The 17,867-nt window shown below is 36.7% G+C and overlaps 1 protein-coding gene across 1 annotated transcript; it reads right to left on the reverse strand.

The window, feature by feature from the left end:
* Positions 1–13,615: 13,615 nt before the first annotated feature.
* LOC137408802 (uncharacterized) lies at positions 13,616–17,693 on the reverse strand. The gene is made up of 2 exons (XM_068095389.1): positions 16,955–17,693; positions 13,616–13,746 (listed from the first exon to the last, which is right to left on the reverse strand). Exons 1-2 carry the CDS (start codon positions 17,663–17,665, stop codon positions 13,738–13,740), a joined length of 720 nt encoding a protein of 239 aa, XP_067951490.1. The 5' UTR covers positions 17,666–17,693; the 3' UTR covers positions 13,616–13,737.
* Between the last annotated feature and the right edge of the window lie 174 nt (positions 17,694–17,867).

The raw sequence follows: 17,867 nt of genomic DNA on the forward strand, positions 1-17,867 counted from the left end.
TTAATCCTGCCCTCAGAATTGTCGCTTCAATGTCCAGAATTGTCGCCTGTTTGTCCGCTGTGTCGCCCTTCCGTCTGAAGTTGTCGCCTTTCGAACCGAAAGTGTCGCCTAAGTGTCTGTCGCCCTATTGACTGTCACCCAACCGTCCATAATTCGTGTCATTAGCCTGTCTTGACAAACTGTTGATTTTGCGGAGTTGTCCCCCATCGAGTGGGCAAGCAACACAACAGCTTGTCACAAGACGTACTGCACCTGATGCATCATCTACACTTATAGGGAGTTGTTCTCTTCCGTCTATGCGGCTTGGTTGCGATGTTATATCAGTCGCTCCATTGGTAATCATAACTAACTTCGCGCAAAAATTTATTTAGAAGAAAATAAGATTACAACATTTAACCAGCGACCAGTCTCTGCGGTAAACTTTAGTAGAACTTGAGAACTTAGGCAACAACAGCAAGTAAACATGTCGTTATTTGTGCGCGCAGTCAGTTTTATTTCTATTTTTGTATCAGTCAGTTTTATTTGTTCTTATGGATTTTATTTTTAATTTATTTTATTCTTAAGTTCTACTAAAGTTTACAACAGAAACTGGTCTTTAGTTAAACGTTGTAATCTTATTTTTTTCTACATACATTTTTGCGCGAAATCCGTTATGATTACCAATGGAGCAACTGCCATAACATCGCAGTCAAGCCGCATAGACGGAAGAAAACAACTCTTCATAAGTGTAGCTGATGCATCAGGTAGAGATGCCCCGATTCTAAATTCACCAGCCGATTCAGATACCGATCCGATATACCGATCCTAATTGAAAAATAATCCGATTCAGATACCGATTCAGATCTTTTGTGTTGCATAGATAGTAGCTCATTTTATTATGCAAATACAAACATAATGCAAAGAAAACATGAATATTATTGTATTTATTTGTTTGCATTTATGGAAAAAAATATATACATATTCACATACTGACATACCGTGCATGTAGTAACAAAACAGTCCATGTTTCTTGTAATTTGTAAATAAAGGTAATTACTGTTAGTGGTACAGTTCTATCTGTGATAACGAAGTCCCTCTTCTATTGTTGGATGAACTTCTGTGCCTGTACAAGTTTAGAGCAAATCAATGTTTCTTTTAAAAACCGTTAGTGATTCAATTATCTCAGTAAGACGTCTCTTTTCTTCCATCATTATCAATGTAGCCGAGCGTACTGAAGGGGGATTCCCTTGCAACAGATGTTGGAGGACAGGCTACATACCGATACGCCACTGGGGTTACCGTTTTTTGTACAATACAAACGATCCATTGTATCGTCAGGATCAAGAGAGTGATGGATAACTTTATGCGTCGACTGTTTAAATTACTTTCGTAATGCTAGTAAATAGAAATATTACACTGCGTTCTTGTTTCCCACTTTTGTTATCTTATTCGTGATTGCTTGCAATAAAACCTATCACTGTAATTGGGAAATACCACACTTTTTGTTTACGTTCTGGCTAAAAAGTTTCCTTCGCTGTGTTGATCAGGCTATAGACATAAAATAAATTGTGTGGCAGGCCTGAAATTCATTAAGTAAAAGTAAGAAGCTTGCAGCTGATGATTTTTTATTAGTATAGCAGGCAAAAATACAGTTTTCTGCTAAATGGTTGATCTGTAAAAAGTATCGGAAGGTTCAGATTTTTTAAGAAAAGATCGGCCGATACCGATTCAGATACATGTACTTGACACTCATATCGGCACCGATACCGATTCCGATACCAAAATCGGGGCAACTCTAGCATCAGGTGCACTACACCTTGTGACAAGCTGTTGTGTTCCTCGCCCGCTCAACGGAGAGACAACTCCGCAAAAACGACAGTTTGTCAAGACGGGCTACAGTGTCATATATCTAATAGTTTCACAGAGTCTTGTGACCAAAAATCGGAAACGAAAATGCCCGTTCCCTAACAAACCCATCGACATACTGATCTCTCATGGAATATTTATACCTCACTCTCCATACCTTCCTTTTTGCAAAGAAAGAGATTGTGAACTTAGACCTATATAAAACCATATAAATAAACAAAAATTTTACTTTCTAACCATATACAAGAAGTGTAGTTTCCGACTATTTTTAAACTGATTAATCAAAGTCAAGCTAGCTAAAAATCTACAGATTCATAGGCTATAGGTTTTTGTTGTAGATGGCTATTGGCATACCATTGGTATTGGTAGTTTTAACAATAGGCAGATAACTCCATATGGGCTCTATATAGTTAGCATTTCTTATCAACAGATGTTTCCACCGGATTTAAGGGTATCATTGGCATTGCTCGCCTTACCAGCCCAGTGAACTTTAGCTTTAAAACCTATATATTTAATAAGAGATCACAATAGTTGTTTACATCACCAAGAGCAGAAAACTGGCCAAAACTGTTGCATACATTTGACTAAAATCTTGCAACCTACATTGCTTTGTTCGAAAAGTGGTTGGATTGGCCTTGAGCCTAAACACTCAATATATTTTGCTTTGGGTTATATTTAGATCTGTTATTCGTTGAAATAGACCAAAAGCAAACTATAAATCTTAATTACATCATACTTGACCATCAAATTTGTTTGTGATTCAGAAAATAAACGATCTATGCATAACAATTAAGGAGCCAGATGCTCTGATGATCCTAATATAACGTCTAATAGCATTATAGTATACATAAATTATAATAAATTGAACTACTACATGCCTGCAACCTGTACAGTTTGTATGCATATATAAAAAGAAGTCTTGCAAATAAATACTAACTTAAACCAGCTTTAGACAATTTATGTCGCAGCAACATCACAGTTCACTGTCCAATAAATAATGTTTGTTGTAGCATTATGTCTGATGTTCACTTTATGTAAATCTAGGTTTCTTAAGTTGGCAAAGGGGTGCTGTCTTAAATCTAAGTATGTTTCAACCACTAAAACTAGTAATGAGAAGTGATGATTATCAATTCCTACAGAAGTGTCAGTACAATGTTGCTTTTATTCAAATAGGTATATCATAGCGTGCAATCTCTTCTTTTACACTCTTCGGAATCTTGAGATATTTCGAATATTGATTTGCTGATGTAAGCCGCCTTCAAATATTTTTCGGTGCGAAGAACAGTTGTTACAACATCATCAAAAAAAGAAATCAAGCTACCGTGGTTCTTAACTCTTAACAGAACATGCATATCATCATATTTGCTAACTTCCTTAGACTGAATTAGGGAGAGTCTACATGGGTCACAAGGCAACTTGCAACAGTGTTCTGACAAGCCAACCAGATAAATATACAGCGATGTTACAAAGAACAGGATGCGATGTAATGTTTAGCATTCCTTCGAGAAGCATAGTTTATCTGTCAATAACATCTTCAACATAATTTTCACTACCAACAGTTGTTGGCACATAGGTAGTAGAAGCTTGTAACAACACAGTGTCATCCATAGATCTGACATTACTAGTAGCTCCTGGTGTAACACCACATCTTGTAACCAAGCGCCTAAAGATATGCTGGAACTGCTCTACTGATGGGTTGTTTTTCCAGCCTCTTGAAATAATAACAGTTATCCTTTGATGCAATTGGAAATAAAATGGAAATGGTGCTTAATTATGGGCTGAATAATAATGATTTTTAAAACAAAATTGTTAGGCAGTTATGGTATCAGCCAAAATGTCCCCATTACAATCAAACATGCCAAGAAAATAGATTCATAGTCGAGCAATATCATGGTGTCCAGCAATATATGAATTGATTATATTTAGGTTTTGACGCCAATTATCTTGAAGCTTTGTGATATAATTTTTTGTATCATCCTTGACTTGGCCCACTTGACCTAATTTGCTCGAAAGCAGCGTGTGGTCTAAAAAGCTATATCCAGCAGGTGAAATCACATAGTGCAAAGCATAATATGTGCGTTTTCAGCTATACTTGGATGAGATGAATAAACAAGCACTGTACTACATACCACTCCACTGTACAGCATTAAAGAACAAATTCTAGAAGGTCTTGTGAGAACTTGTACATAAGCAAGTAATCTGAATGACCAGGCTTCAGTAGCTTCTCATCTAAACCGAGCACTACATGAACAGCACACACCAATCCAGTAATGCAAACATGCCTACAAACTATGTCAACCACCAAAATATGTCAATACATAAGCATTGCTCATTCTGTGGTAGCCCGTTATCAAATTTAACCGTGACCCACCTTACAGGGTCTCCAAAAAATTACTTTTTGCACATATTTGGAATGCAACCCATTTTAGGCTGGTTTGTAAAGCTTTATGCCGAGTTTTTCTCTATACAATTGGCGCACGTAATCTGTATTCCATATTCACTAAAGACAACTAAACATAATTTGTTATTGACACATGAATGTAATTGTAAAGTAATCCCATGATCAAGCATGAGCGAAGCGATTGTTTGGGAGCTTTATGACAAATGCATATGCGCACACAACTCCCAAAAAATTATCCGTCGACAGCCATTACCAAACCCTTGTACCGAAATTCCATCAAAAAATTTAACCATTTTTGCGAGGGTCGTTTAAGTATAATAATGATACAAAACACATATAAACCTATCTAAATATGTTACCAAGTTTTTGAAAAGTTGACGCAATATCCTAAAATTAACCCATCTGATCGGATTATACATTAATAGAAAGATTAATTTGACCTAAAATCGCTATTAAAATTTTCTCTAATCAAAATTAAGACCGGCCAACGAAACGCCAATAAGGCCGTGCAACAGAGAATAGAACCATTAAGTTGTGCGCTTTACACAAAAAAAACACCCACATTTCACCAGCCTATGGCATTGTCCAAGTGCCGATGGTTTCTGTAATTAACGTAGAAGTACTGAAAAGGAATCGTTTTTTTGCCAATTCTACCGGACTCTGACATTTTGGACGCTTATCATGAGTACTTTGGTATTCCAACTGATGTCCAAAGCAGGTAAAGCAAAGGATATGACGATGATATTTTTCTAACGATTCTTATGAGATTATTACAATATTTAATTGTAAGAATAATTAATCGATTTTATAAGATTATTATAAGATTTAGTTATAAGAATAATCATTTGCATTTACATTATCGAAGTATATAGTGACAATGCAATATGTTACTGTTATTAATTTTCTAAAGATTTTATTAGAGCTGTTCGATGTCTACCTGCGCTATGCATTCAATTTCAGAGTTGTTTCCTCCTGAAAACTGAATGAAACCGAATCTTCATTTGTTACTTCGGTTTGCTCATATGGGCATTATGAACCGCATCGAACCAAGATTTGTATATTTATTAATAAATAGTAAACTAATAATTAATATTTGCAAAATATGTTTAAGTAATGGTGTCATTTTCAATTATATTAATTAACCAACACAATTTGAAAAATATTATCCTCTTTAAAATTTAATGAATCAACATCAAATTAGTTAATTTAAAAACAATTGGATAAATATAAATAAAGAAATTACAATATGCTCAGGACAAATACAATCAATGAAGATTAATACCATAATAAGATATTACAAATATGAGTCTCTTAACTACAAAACATCACATGAGTTAATTTGGCAAGAGTCAAGACTGTTGCTACTATTTGGATGGAAAAAAAAACTCTAAACACATTTGCTGACCGATCAATGCTCTCATGCTCTCATGACCGATGGTGTGCATTATATTACTATTATTATTTTCTAAGATTTTGTTGATGACACTGCGGCTGTGCCTGATATCACGGTACTGCAAAGACATTTTTAACATCTGCAAAATTAAGTAATAGGACTACATGTTCTTATAGATATACATCTATTTCTATGACAACCAGCTAAAATCTGTTTAGATTTTTGAATTCAGCATAATGTTTTGGATATAAATACAGAAATCTAGATAAATATCACAGCTTCTTTATATTGGTTGCTATGACCAATGATATACAGCCCCCCAGCCTGTGTATATTACAAAGCAGCTTGCCATTTTACTTCTAATATTGCATTTCTTCTATTGCAGGGAAGAGGTATAAACAGACAATCTTTTCCTTTCATTATTGCTGTTTGTTGTATATAATAACACTCACACCCAGTACATTACAGCTACCATTGCAGTTATCCTATTGCACTGCAGTGTCATTTGACTGCTAATATTGCATTTCTCAACCGGCAGTACCTTTTCTTTTTCCAATATCACTTTGATCGTGGGCTGTCTGACAGGGGAATTTCTAGTACTAATATTACTGGCATAGAATCTTTTTGAGTGAGAAGAAACCAATCTTACAAAATGTTAACCCTTTTACAAAACAAAGTTTCGCTAAATCAAAAACCAAGTAATAGCAAGAACGCTGCAAACAGTATTCATGTAAACAGTAGCCATGTAAGCAGTATACATGTAAACAGTATATATGTAAGCAGTATACATGTAAACAGTATAATGTAAACAGTATACATGTAACATTAAAAGCCTTTGATACTGATAATCATTTTATTCTTTCAGTTTTTATATATAAGTTGTACATGGTATTATACAATGTATTTGTACCTGGTATTATACAATGCACTTGTACATGGTATTATACAATGTATTTGTACATGGTATTCTACAACATATTTGTATATGGTATTATACACTGTATTTTTATATGGTATTATACAACATATTTGTGCGTGGTATTATACAACGTATTTGTACACGGTATTATACAACGTATTTGTACATGGTATTATACAACGTATTTGTATATGAATTATACACTGTATTTGTATATGGTATTATACACGTATTTGTACATAGTATTATACAACGTATTTGTACACGGTATTATACAACGTATTTGTACATGGTATTATACAACGTATTTGTATATGAATTATACACTGTATTTGTATATGGTATTATACACGTATTTGTACATAGTATTATACAATGTATTTGTACACGGTATTATACAACGTATTTGTATATGGTATTATACACTGTATTTTTATATGGTATTATACAACATATTTGTGCATGGTATTATCCAATGTATTTGTACATGGTATTATACAACGTATTTGTACATGGTATTATACAGCGTATTTGTATATGGAATTATACACTGTATTTGTATATGGTATTATACACGTATTTGTACATAGTATTATACAACGCATTTGTACATGGTATGATACAACCAAGGTATACATGGTATTATATACATGGTACGTATAAGCTATTTATTTAGGTTGCCCAAGCTAAGAGCTTATTAAAAATCGTAGCTGCCGTTATATCATGCAAATGAAGTATTAAATAAGGATTATCTATACTAATTTTGGTTTCAAATAAATTGCTTGAAACCTTCATGAGCCAATGAGAGGCGAATATAGCTTTCATAGCATTCTTGATGCCAAGTCAGCATTTCAAACCTTATTCATGTTACACCCGCTTTTTGTTTTTCTAATATTAATTCATCTGGCACATTATATGTGAATTTGATTTGCTTGTTCAGAGAGTTGTTTTGATGTGAGCTAGCTCTTTTTGAGCAGACAACTCACATTGACTAGTACTCTGATATGAGCTTGCTCTCTCTGAGCAAACAACTCACATGCACTATGTTTCCATGGTGCGCAGTATTGCGAAGCAGCCCCCTCCGAAGTCGACGAGATTGTACGTTTCCATGCTGCGCAGTGGTTTTCAGCAAATTAGCCAAAGAAGCGAAATTGTATAAATCGAATCGCCTGATGGACAAATAGAATCGATCGCGGATACCGAACGTCATAAACGGCCTTTTATGATTTTGTCGTCATTATACTTTTATTTACAATACACATTCACAAGGTTTTACAAACCTTAACACACTTTTTACAAAGTAATATATTTTTAATAAGTATTTTTAAGTAATATATTATTTAAACGTTAATTTAGGACTTGCCACCTATTTTTCAAAAAGTGTTGGCATCGATAACAAAGTCCAAGAAAGTAATCACCTCATCATCCTCGTGAATGCAGACCATAATTAAATTTAAGTGAAAGAAGATCGGAAGAATAGAAAAAAACAAGATTAGCAGGACAACCTTTGTACTAGCTTATGGCCCTCGAAGAATCCGTCTCCACGGCATGAGAGCTATGCGCAGCCACTGCGCAGTCGCTGTTTCCTTGCTGCAAATTTGCATTGGCTTTGCACTGATCAGTGCGCAGTGATTTCAGTGCGAAGACGCCGTTTCCATGATTCGGAGATGGCGCAACTCCGAAGCACTGCCCATCATGGAAACAGTGATTGACTAGTACTCTGATATGAGCTTACTCGTATTACCCTGTTAAAATGAAAATCACAAGAATATAACACACTCTTTTTGCTAAAACAGTGAGGTTTGTAAAACATTTCACTTTCACCCAGGCCTTTGAAGGTTCTCTGGTAAAGTGAATCAGCCACCAGGGGTATGACTAATGTACAGTCATAGGCATCCATATAAACCATGTTGATCCTCACATGTACCACTATATTACTGCGAAAATGTGAAAGAAAGGTATACACATGTTCCCAAGATTATAAGTTGATCACTGTAGTAATTGCATGACAGTAGAAACTAAACTGAAACTAAATAGAACTTACCATTCCATATCAAGGAACTTGCACTAAAAATATTTTTCATATGCATACTTCAATGTTGAAAGTGTAAGATGACCAATAATGTGAATATTTCAAGATTTTGAAAAATTTTTGCATTTTAATACTGGTTTTAAATGTCTTGTGGTAAAAGCACAATAACAATAATTTGGTTAAAAACATATCAAAGAGAAAACTAATCCTAGCATGAAATATTGGAATTACATGTGAAGTAATTTCCAACATGCTAGTATTACTAGCATGAAACTTTTTGAGCAAGATAAAGAAATCAATTTTACAATCGTATAAAATATCAACCCTATGATGACCAAATTTGCTAAACTAAAAACCGCGTAATAGTGGGAGTGCAGTAAACAGTGTATTATCAAACCACATAATAGCAAGAGCGTAGTAAACGGTACATTATCAAACCACGTCATAGCAAGAGCAAAGTAAACAATATATTATCAAGCCCCGTAATAGAAAGAGTGTAGTAAACAGTATATTATCAAACCACGTCATAGCAAGAGCAAAGTAAACGGTATATTATCAAACCACATAATAGCAAGAGCGTAGTAAACGGTACATTATCAAACCACGTCATAGCAAGAGCAAAGTAAACAATTTATTATCAAGCCCCGTAATAGAAAGAGTGTAGTAAACAGTATATTATCAAACCACGTCATAGCAAGAGCAAAGTAAATGGTATATTATCAAACCACATAATAGCAAGAGTGTAGTAAGCAGTATATTATCAAACCATGAATAGCAAGAGTGCAGTAAATGTGCAGTAAGAAGCTTCTCTGGCTGGACGTGGGACATTCAAATAATGATCCTAAATATGTAGCTTGCAACTTTACCCAATACATCAACTGCATCAAAGGTAGTAAAGAATATAATTGGTTCTTAGCAGATTGTGTGATCTTTATGTAGTCACTCTAGCAGCTATAGTTGATTGTCTAACTAAGTAGCTCTTTAACTTATCAATAGCACAATGTTTTACAAAAAATATTCTAAAACTTATTACCGTTTTACAAATTTAATTTATAATAGGCACTTGGCAACAATAAAATGCATTAATTAGTTTTGTTGTGCTGTAAATAGAGCAATTTTTCATCTTATATCCATGCACTAGGTGTTCCAAGGTGTATTAGAATGGATCGAGGAACAGAAAATACCTTAATTGAAGACATTCAGGCTACTATTAGAGAATGTCATACTGATGATATGACCAGGAACTCGGTATTGTACGATTCTTCTACACATAACCAGGTACATTGGAGAAATTCTTAAAACTATTTAAATGTAAAATTGTTATCAGTGCTAATTTGTTTTTTATTCAGTGCTAGAAACTACATCTTGGTATAAACATTCCTAGAATGCTATAGGATTTTATTGCATTGTAAAAAAATTATGGATTCTGCAAAATACATGTATATGCTTGTTGTTTTCTAGCCTATAGCCTATCTTAGTGGCAAAGTGCTCGCCAGCTTGGCCTACAATATTACCTCAATTACTTCAAAGATTTAGAGATAGCTGGGGACTTTGAGACTGCCAATTATAAAGATGTGTACATGCTATAGTATAGCTGGACATCCTATATTATAGGGCCTTTAAACCTAATTAACTTAACATAGAACTGCGCAAACAAAACATACAACTTTTACTCGTTTTTAAAATACGCTATGACTAAGCCCGTATAGTCGAGTTATCTTTTAGATGTTGTATTTCTTTACGTACTCTATTAATTCATAGTTTGTCAGATCTATGCTAGGGGTCAGTAGCGAAGTATAAGAAAAGGTAGAGTGCAATTGCTCCGCTAACGCAAGCATTTTGTTATAACTGTTGGTTTCCTCCGCTAAAGCAACCAGTTTATTATAAACTATGGTTCCCTGTTTTCATTGCTATTATTAGCTTTATTATTGAGCATTAGGAAATAGAGTCACGCTACGGAACTTTTATCAATTTTGCAACTTAATTTTAGTCATAAGATGGTTATAAATTTTAAAAGATATTTTGTTCTAAAACTTTTACTTAGTGACAAAACATAAATTATAGAAATTTTGAGGAGAGAAGACAACTTCACTGTATTTGTTGTATTTTGTAGAATGTGTCTCAGATATTGCTTTATGCATATTGTCAAACAAAAACTTCATAAAATCATGATGGACTGGAATCAACATACAAGAAGATCAACTGGCGATAGTTTAGGTGGCATTCCTACTGTCTTGTACGGGCATCCCGAACTGCAAGGTAATTCTCCAAATTTTTTAGTGTCATATGTTACCCCGATAACCATGCTGCACATTATTTCACTCATAGTATATATACATATACTGCAAGAGATGTTGCATTTAAAAGCACAGCGTTGCTTGTCAATCCGATTAGGAAAAACCTGAGGCTAGTTATTTAAATTGCTTGCAGTTAATTGTTTATCAATTTTTCAGGTCGCGTAGATCATAAAACCATGGTTGAACAGCAGGATATAGATGACGTTATTACTCTATGCATGCAACCAAAACAACGTGGTGTTGATAAATCTGAGAGGGAAGATAACTTAGTGCGAGACCTTAATGGCCAATTCATTATTCCTTGCTCCATTGAGGCAGCCAAAGACTTCTATACAGCTGCGACTGCTCCTCTAAAGAAATACAAAAGAATAATTTAAATACATGTTCGTATCTGTGCATCTATCTATTCTAAATCTTACATATAAAACAATTGAGCGTATTGCAGAGCTGCTAAGTTTTGTTTGCAGTTGTGAGTGTGACCACATAACTTACACAGCTTTAAACTTTGTAGCTGTTCAACTAACTTTATAAGACAGGGTAAGCATTTCTAGCGGAAAGTTTTTATTGGTAACATTGCTTGGTGTTGGTAACTTCAGCTGGTGCATCTTCAGTAACTATATGTTCTATGCCTTCTAAAGCATCATAACCGCATTCACAATGGTTGAGGCAGACTCAGGGTACTGCGATATTCAGTCAGTTGCGATGACTTGTAAGATGTTACATTAGGCATATGTGGCATCAATATTCACCAGTTGATTCAGGTGCCATTACAATTTATACAAACATAATTATCTGCCCAATCAGCTTCTCAGTAACTAAACTTGTTTTCCATGTTATGTCCTATTTGAAGAATATAACAGCATAATACACTGAATACACACCATGCCTTGTATTTAATGTCCTGCAATTAATCCATACTGCCGTATAGCAAGCATCCAGTCGTAGAAATGTTATGTTCATAAACTTTATTTTATTACTAAGGAAAAATATCATGTAAACAGTATACAAAAGAATGTGGCATGTAATATATACATGTGCTATGCAATACCATGTAGCATAATAGAAGTAGTATGAGAGTAAGTTACAATGGGTTGTTAGCACTTGAATAAAACTCCCTAGTGGAGAGAAAAACACTTATTCTGCAAAAATGAAACAACATGTAAATATAGTATACAAAAGAATGTGGCATGGAATATATAGATGTAATACAGTGCTATGCAATACCATGTAGCACAATTATAGAAGTACTGTAACAGTAAGTTACAATGGGTCGTTAGCAATACAGCACTGAGGAAACATTTCAAATATGTCTAGGCATTAAAGAAGAGACATCCAACTTCAAAGAATACGGTGTTCAATGTTGCACAGAATCTACACCAACTGGCAAATGGAATAAGTTTTCACAAGTGTTGGCATAAGGTATATTTCTTTCATGCACATTTACCACGTCTTCCGGATGGGTGAAACATATTTCAAGTGGTGGGTTTAGGCCTACATGTGGTATATCCTTCAGGCCTGTGATATAGGCCAATACCAAAGGTAGTTTATTTCCTAAGAAAGTAGCAAATACAAAGTTAGCACATTCGAGTAAATTTTTATGTTCAGTTTTGGTATTACGAATATTATAGAGAAATGCTATGAAACTCTATAGAATGCAGGTAATCCTCTAGGTTTTGCATACTGTATAAATGCTGTGTAGCTAAATAAATTTAATTGTTTGACAGCTAACCCATATGCACAGCAAATCATTAATTAAAACAAGAGCTAAGAGTAAGAAAAACTTGTGTAGCATTAGATATTAACTTTGTAGCCGTAGCAACAGTGTAGTATAGAGGAGGTTGGCAAGTTCCTAGCTGATTTATGAAACCACCATGAGCACTTGGGCTTTACGGCAATATGATAGACTGGTTTGTTCATTGGCTATACCCTAACTGGTTGGGATCTCAACCAGTCAGGATCTGGCCTGTGGGATAACTACATTATCTAAGGTGGCTTAAATTTATTTTATACTACCTATGATTTAATAAATGAATGCAATCAGTCTATAACAATCCTGTAATCTTCCAGTGCCCAGCCCAAGCAAACCCAGTTTATAGCCAGCCAGTGCATTGGTTTGCTTGTGACGTGAAGACGTTTGTATGATCATTGCTATATTTTCAAGGTTGTAGGCCTAGTTGTGAAATATAACCAAGATCTGACCACAATTCAACACAAGCCAACCAATCCAATTATTTAGCTAGCTGCACAGATAGATTTTTTCTTCTAATCTAATTAAGAAGATAAAGAAGTAAAATAAAAAAAAACTACAAAAGGCATACAAAAACCCCACAAGTTTAATTTCAATGATTTAGCAGTCAGCCTGTGGGTAGCTGGCTGTCCTAGAAAAACTTTTCATAATCTCAGCTAGCTAATACTAGACCAAAACTATATTATATCAAACTATTCCGTCGTGCTATATTATTAATAAATGGTAATAATAAAAATGAAACAAAAAATGAAAATGTAAAGTATGACAAGACTTTTTATTTAGTATACATTTTCATGGGAATTTAATACCCACCAAGATGTAACAATTAATTGTATTTTTTCTATTAACGCCCACCCATACACCCTACAAATCCTCGGAAAAGCCCTGCCATTGACAACTAATAAATATGTTATTAGTTTTAACACGAAGTCACAATTTCTGACAGTCATATATGTTGATGTTCAGACAGGAAGTCCCCTTTTTTTATTTAATCAGGTCAAGGTTACAACAATATGTAAGAACAAGGTCAAGGACATTCAGTATAATAATAGAGTTAATAGAATAGTAGATGAGTTAGTTATGTACAGCCAACATCCTCCCCATCAAAGCAACTACAACACAATAACATAACCTGTGTTAAAAGAGCATGTAAACTCCAAAAAATCTATGTTAACAACAAAAAAAAACAACAGATAACGATATTAATCAGTTTAGAAAAATTATGTTACACATCAGTAAGCACATGACGGTCACCGACTATGGCGAGTACCGGCGAGGAGGATTAACCGCACGACCGGACCTGGTGGTACGCCTAGGCAAGACTTGATGATTAACAGGTTGAGGTTTGTGACCGCTATCAGTAAGGCTAGGGTTGTCAATTATGGGTAATGGTGGATTGGCTAGCTGACTAGGCGTTGGTGGTTGCGGTGAGCATTGTGCAGTGAGGTCTGATGGTGATGAGTCGCTGGATTGAGCTGTTTGTGACGGCAAAAGTTGGCGCCTGTTCCGCCTAAACCTGCGCCCAGTTTGTTGGTTCTGAACTATGTATGACCTGGGTGTTCCGGCCGTGCCCATTACATCATAGATCTGGTCACTCCACTCTCCATTGGTTCGTACTCGAACAGGAGAACCAGATGTCAACTGATTGAGAGGTTGATTGAGAGCCGATTGATCGTAATGCCTCTTGGCGGACATCTTGGCCTGTAAGTTATTCCCCAGGATTCTTTCAGTATCCACGTTAGGTTTAGTCAAACGCCTGGGCAGTGATGTTCTAACATCGGCACCTAACATTACCTCGTTAGGGCTGTATCCAGTAACGGTCTTTGAGCATCTATATGTCATCAAGGCAGCTGCTGGATCATCTTGTGACAAAATCTTCTTGGCTGTTTGAACGGCTCTCTCAGCAGCCCCATTAGACTGGGGGTAATACGGGCTGCTAGTCACATGGTCTATACCAAGGTCAGTCATGAACTTGGCAAATCCATAACTATTATAGGGAGGACCATTGTCACTAACTAGTTTGATAGGGATTCCCCAGCGAGCAAAGACGGACTTGAGTTTCTGGATTATGATATATGATGTGGTGTTTTGAGTGCGAATAATCTCAATGTAACGACTGTATAAGTCTACAACTACTAAGTATTTTGAACCCTTGTAGTCCAGTAAGTCTGTCGCAATGGTATGCCATTTACTTTCAGGAACGCTCTGTAAAATCATGGGCTCTTTTTGATTGGCGGGCTTATGCTTGTTGCAGAATTCACATGCTGCTATGTGGGACTGAATATCGCTGTTTATGCTTGGCCACCAAACCGCCTGTGCTGCCCTAGATTTGCATTTTTCCAACCCCCAATGACCTTCATGTATTGCGGCAAGTATGTCTTCCCTCAGCGACTCTGGGATTACTATTTTATTCTCAAAGAGAAGCATGTTTTCTGCAACGGATAGGTTGGAGCGTACATGAAATAGAGGGTGTAGTGCTGGGACAACATCTTTGCTGTATTTGGGCCACCCATCTAGAGTATAATGAAGCGCTTCTACCAAGATGCTGTCCTTTTGTGTAGCTCTGATGATGCTGTTTATTCTAGTGTCAGATATGGGGAGATTTGTTCTTACTGAGGTGAGATGCTCCTCTATTTCTTCAGTCAGTTTTACGTCTGGCACATCACTAAGGTCTGGTGATCGAGAAAGAGTATCAGGAACGACCATCTGTGGCCCTGGAAGATATCTTGCCACCGGATTATATCGCATGAGACGCATCAGTAAACGCTGACAACGGGGTGGGACTGTGTTCAGGTCTTTTCCGTTAATCATGGGGACTAATGGGGAATGGTCAGTGACTAGATCGAATTTCTCCAAGCCGCGCAAGTATTGGTCAAATTTTTCGCAAGCCCAAACAAGCGCAAGGAGCTCACGCTCTATGTTGGAATAGTTTTTTTCGGTCTCATTAGTAGTGCGGGATGCAAATGACACACAACGACCTTCTTGACAGATCATTGCCCCTAAACCATCAGCCGATGCATCTGCATACAAAGAAACTGAGAGTTTTTTATCGTAGTATCTAAGGCCGGGAGAACCTTTAAGACGTTCTATTATGGCCTTCATCGCCTCCTCTTGTGGTTGTCCCCAGGTCCAGACACTGTCGTTCTTTAGCAGGTTGTTTAGTGGGCTGGCGAGTTGTGAGAGGTTCGGGATGTATCGTTGCATGTAGTTTACCATGCCAAGAAAACGTCGAAGAGTATGAACATCTTTGGGATGACCAATGGCCTCAATTGCTGTCAGCTTGGATGGGTCTGGTTTGATGCCACTAGCATCGAACATATGGCCCAGAAATTTGACTTTAGATTGCCTGTATGAGCACTTGTCGCTGTTTAGTTCCAGTCCATGTTCTGCAACTCGCTTCAAGACTACCTCTAACCTCCGATCATGTTCTTGCATATCGCGACCAAAAATAAGTATGTCATCTTGATAGACAACGACTCCTTCACATCCTGATAGAATTCCTTCCATGGTCCTCTGAAACAACTCGCTGGCGCTGGATATCCCAAATGGTAGGCGTGTGAAACTAAACCTGCCTCTGTGTGTGATGAATGTGGTCAGCAGGCTTGATTCCTCATCGAGAGCTATTTGGTGGTAGCCGCTGCGGGCGTCGAGTGTTGAAAATACTGTTGCATTGCTAAACTTGGCTGCCAGTTCTTCGAAGGATGGTATTGGATAATTTTCTCTAACTACTGCGCGATTGACAGCCCTAAGGTCTACGCAGAGTCGTACATCGCCAGACTTTTTTTGGACAGGAACTATGGGGGAGCACCACTCAGTGGGTTGTGTTACCGGTTTAATAATGTTTTGACTGAGCATTCTGTTTAGCTCTTTGTCAACTTTGTCTAACATTGGGAAGGGGATGCGACGCGGAGCATTGATGCAAGTAGGTTTTATGTTACTTTTGAGGTTGATGGTTACAGGCTTCCCTTTAATCTTACCCAACACAGCACCAGGCCGGACCGCGAAAGCCGTGCCACACCCGACAGCACCAACCACAGAGCTGATGACCGCCATATGCTTAACTGCATTCCTAGACAAAAGGTTAGATCTACAATCAGCTACATAACATTTGAGTGAGTACTCATGACCATTGTACTTAGTGTTCAATATGAAATAGCCAAAAACAGTTACATCAGAGTTAACAGACTTTAATTCAATATTGGCTTTAGATAGAACAGGTTTATCAATAAGTAAGTCATAAGTGTTTTTGGATAATATGGTGACATCGGCACCTGTGTCAACCTTGAACTTAATGTTTGTGTTGCTTATAGGGATACTCACAAACCATGGCTCGCTGTTGTCCTGTATTTGTGTCACTGCATCTAAGTAGTAGGTCTCTCCTTCTGGCATATTTTGATCGACAATTTCTGCAGCAGCCGGAGTTAATCTGGTTCTACTCCTGCACTTCTTGGCAAAATGGTTTGGCTTCTGGCAATGGTGACATTGTTTACCGAATGCTGGGCATTGTCTTCTCTTGTGTTTAAGGCCACAGTTATTACAATTAATGGTTTCTTGGTAGTTGGCGTACGATTTTGTTACTGCCTGCCTGTCGCTATTCTTCTGGCTGGTGCCACAGCTAGCAGATGATCTGCTAATTGAATCAATCTCTACTTGTTTGGCAACCTCATTTTTGACTAGCTCATGGTGTCGAGACATATAGATAGTCTTGCTAAGGTCTAAGTTTTCCTCCAGCTGTAGCTTTGCAGACAGTTCTTTATCTAGCAGTCCAACGACTAATCTGTCTCTGATAGTATTGTCTCTTTCTGCTGCAAACTCGCAATGCTCACTGAGTTTGTATAAATCCCTAATAAAGCTCTCAATACTCTCGTCTGCTCTCTGAGCTCTTGTATGAAATATACTTCTAAGATGAATTACGTTCCGCTTTGGGTTGAAGTAATCCAGAAGCTTCTTAGAAACTATATCAAAATCCTTCTTCTCGTTATCATCAGCAAATGTAAATGTTTCATACAACTGTTCAGCATCCCCACCCATCGTGTAGAGGAGGGTTGCTATCTGTACACCACCGTCCTTATCCAACAAGCCAGTAGCTACCCTATACAGTTTAAATCGCTTCAACCATTCTGGAAACGATGCTGGTGATGAAAAGTCAAATCCTTGTGGTGCCTCAAGCTTAGACATGATTGTCAGCTAAGAATAGGCAATGGATGGCTATTAGCAATCAGCTAAGAGTAGG

The sequence above is a fragment of the Watersipora subatra genome, chromosome 11 (genome assembly GCF_963576615.1).
Source record: "Watersipora subatra chromosome 11, tzWatSuba1.1, whole genome shotgun sequence".
Classification (NCBI taxonomy): domain Eukaryota; kingdom Metazoa; phylum Bryozoa; class Gymnolaemata; order Cheilostomatida; family Watersiporidae; genus Watersipora; species Watersipora subatra.

Bases quoted from the DNA above. Each gene is read 5' to 3' on its own strand.
- LOC137408802 (XM_068095389.1), bottom strand. From the start codon at position 17,665: ATGGGTGGGGATGCTGAACAGTTGTATGAAACATTTACATTTGCTGAT.